The sequence below is a fragment of the Sinocyclocheilus rhinocerous genome, unplaced genomic scaffold (assembly GCF_001515625.1).
Source record: "Sinocyclocheilus rhinocerous isolate Xijiao unplaced genomic scaffold, SAMN03320098_v1.1 scaffold119, whole genome shotgun sequence".
Lineage (NCBI taxonomy): Eukaryota > Metazoa > Chordata > Actinopteri > Cypriniformes > Cyprinidae > Sinocyclocheilus > Sinocyclocheilus rhinocerous.
The window spans coordinates 213762-216767 of NW_015654491.1; the positions used below are offsets into that span (position 1 = coordinate 213762).

Here is a 3006-nt window from a genome sequence, read left to right on the forward strand (position 1 = left end):
GCAGTGTAGAGTAGGGCTTGTTGTTTGTCATTTCTCTGATCACAAATGCAGACATGGTTTTATGTTTACGCCACGTGATACGCAATGCAACGCAACGCGTAAAAAGACAGTTTTATTGTTTTTTACTTGTCGCGCAGGGACACGGCATCACAGTATGGTAAGGGGCGTAACATTTCCGTCACACGCTTGAGGTATTCGGCCAATCACAACGCACTGGATAGCTGGCCAATCAGAGCACACCTCACTTTTCAGAACGATGAGCTTTGTAAAAATTTACGCGTTTCAGAAAGGCGGGACATAGAGGAGCAACAATAATGTACAGTATGTGGAAAATAATGTGTTTTTTGAACCTTAAACCACAAACACATTGCATTACACCAAATACACAAAAGAATGTTCTTTTTAGCAATGTCATATGACCCCTTTAAATTTAGTTACAGCAAGCATCAAGCAAACTTTATACTGTGTGATATACTGGTATTACCAGTATAGTAGTAAAAAAAAAGACATTTACCATTCACTATATAATTTTTCATATTTCGGTTTATTACCTGGGCTGCAAAACAAATTACTTATATTTGTTGAATTATAAAAAATATAAAAAAGCAATAATAATAGTAACAATAACAACTATTATTATTATTAAATATATTATGCATAATTTTATATAATGTATAATAACTTAATTTTTTTTAAATATAGATATTATTATAAATTATGAGATTAACCACACATTTTTGATACAAAGACTCAATAATAATATTAATAATTCCCACAAGGCTAACATGTTCATTTAGTGTTGATACTGATACACCAAAGCCAAAATTTTGGTATCAAACCAACCATACTCAACATTACAGCTTCCAATCTCTTATAGGGAGTTTGTAGGAACTTGGAAATTGACATTGAGATTCAGATTTTTTAAAATGACCTCATATTTGCTCTGAACCACACACTGATACAGTAACTTTTACGGTGTATCAAGTTTTGCACATTCAAATTATAGCTACTGTGTGTGTATTTTGCAGGTGATTATGTTAAGAGGTTGCTTGCGTACAAGGAAAAGACATTCCCACCTGAACTTAGCCGTCTCTGGTTCCATCTCCAGGAGTTCACGCACTGGGGATCGAGGGACATTAGCGGAGAATTTTTCTAGAAAACGAGGCAAAAACAAAAGCAGCGCATTTCAATCTGGCATTTCATCATGCATAAAAATGGCACGATGTTTGAAAATGACTGAACTTATGGTCTTCGCCACATGAGCCGGCAGACAATCAGACGGAATAGAAATGCAGAACTGATTTACTCGTCTGTACGTCTTTGGCCCTTACCTATGAGTGGCCTCATCATTGGATAATACACTTGCCAAACTGTCTCAAGTGACATCCCGCTATCCATGTAAATTGCACCAGCTAGCGATTCAAAGATGTCTCCCATTGCTTTGGGGACCTCAATGTCTTCCTCCTTCTCCTCATCTTCCTCTGATCGGCGAAGCTATGAGACATACACAAAAAATAAGTGTTTCCTCTCAGGACAGAAAACTGTGCTTATCCATGTCAAATTCACATCCCCAAATTGATCACACACAACAAACAGCAGAAAATGGTTTGCAGAAAAAAAAAGAATTGTGGACGTAACTTAAAATGTGAACTGACAGCTATGCTGTACTGTAATGGTATTTCCTCTCAAAATGAACTGCGATCAATTACTTTTAGTATTTTGCTTAAAAGACCTAAATGTCCAATATTGGGGACAACATTACCCAGCTATGTAATTAATGGGGAACATTGCTTATTTTATTCAATTTGTCTTTCCTCTTTCAGTATCCAGTGTTGTCCCTTAGGCATAAAATGCTTTCCAGTCAAACAAGACCAGATTCAGTGCCAAGATAACCATTTCAAAATAAATTAAATCCAACTGCATTTTTACAATCCAAAAACGAAAACAAATACAAACACAGACCAGATTCAAGATGAGCGCCAATGATAGGATGTCACGGTGCTAAATCTTTATGAAATATTATACATATATGTTGACAATGGTATAAATTAAATTATAATTTCCAAGGCCTAATATCTTTAACAGATAATAGTGAGATGATAGCTCACCTCCGAATCCATTCCTTGCATTTCATTCTTCTCTAGCTGAAATTGCACAAAATCATCGATCACATGGAACAGTTCGGGCGAGACAGCTTTGAAGTACTTGTGGTAATCGTACTTGACAGCCAGGGAAGCAAATATGGTGTTGTTGACAAGTGCAGAGCGCAGGTCGGTCAGCACACCTGGGGAGTGCTGCCGGGGATCTTCATAAAGGTGCTTTGTTATGAGGTAGTCTAAAATTGCATCACCAAGGAACTCCAACCGCTGATAACAATCTGTCCAAAGTTCAGATTGGTACAAAGAAGGTTAAAAAGAGACCATTAATATCACAGAACATTAATATAACACAGTCACAGCACAAGAAATATGAAGTGATTGTGAAAAACACAACTGAAAATACAGTATTTGTTGTTTTCGCCAGGTGCATGCAACAAACATACAGTGCGATGAGTGTATGCAGATTTGTAAACAAATTATTCTTTTGAGCCGCATCTTCATAATAATAAAAAAAAAGTTTTCATGAGTTATTGGTTAGAATCAAATATACTGACCCAACTGCTGTAATGTTGTAATAAGTATTACTTTGAACAACAAAAATGAAGACAAACTGAAAAAAAAGGTTGTTATACAATTCATCAATACTTCATCTCACACTTGGAGTTGCGTGGCATACCAGTACATTTTTTTTTGTAAATTTTATGCAATATATTTTATGTGAGTAACTCAAAACAACTGTGGAAATCAACATGTTAACTACAAAAATTTATGAGATAAAGCATAATATTTTTTATATAATTTAATATAATAATAATTATTATATTAAATAATATAATAAGCTATATTGTAAAACCTTTTGTTAAATAGCCACTTATTACAAAAATGTGTTGTAGTAGTCATAGTAGTA

The 3006-nt window shown here is 34.9% G+C and overlaps 1 protein-coding gene across 1 annotated transcript in view; it reads right to left on the bottom strand.

Annotated features, from left to right (window-relative positions):
* Nucleotides 1-3006, bottom strand: part of dicer1 (dicer 1, ribonuclease type III) — a 32633-nt gene that overhangs the window by 2806 nt on the left and 26821 nt on the right. The window contains exons 26-28 of the mRNA XM_016523730.1: nucleotides 2109-2377; nucleotides 1332-1494; nucleotides 1077-1152 (exon numbers count right to left, since the gene is read on the bottom strand). Of these exons, the coding sequence (XP_016379216.1) occupies nucleotides 1077-1152; nucleotides 1332-1494; nucleotides 2109-2377 (508 nt within the window). The remainder of the gene's footprint in view (nucleotides 1-1076; nucleotides 1153-1331; nucleotides 1495-2108; nucleotides 2378-3006) is intronic.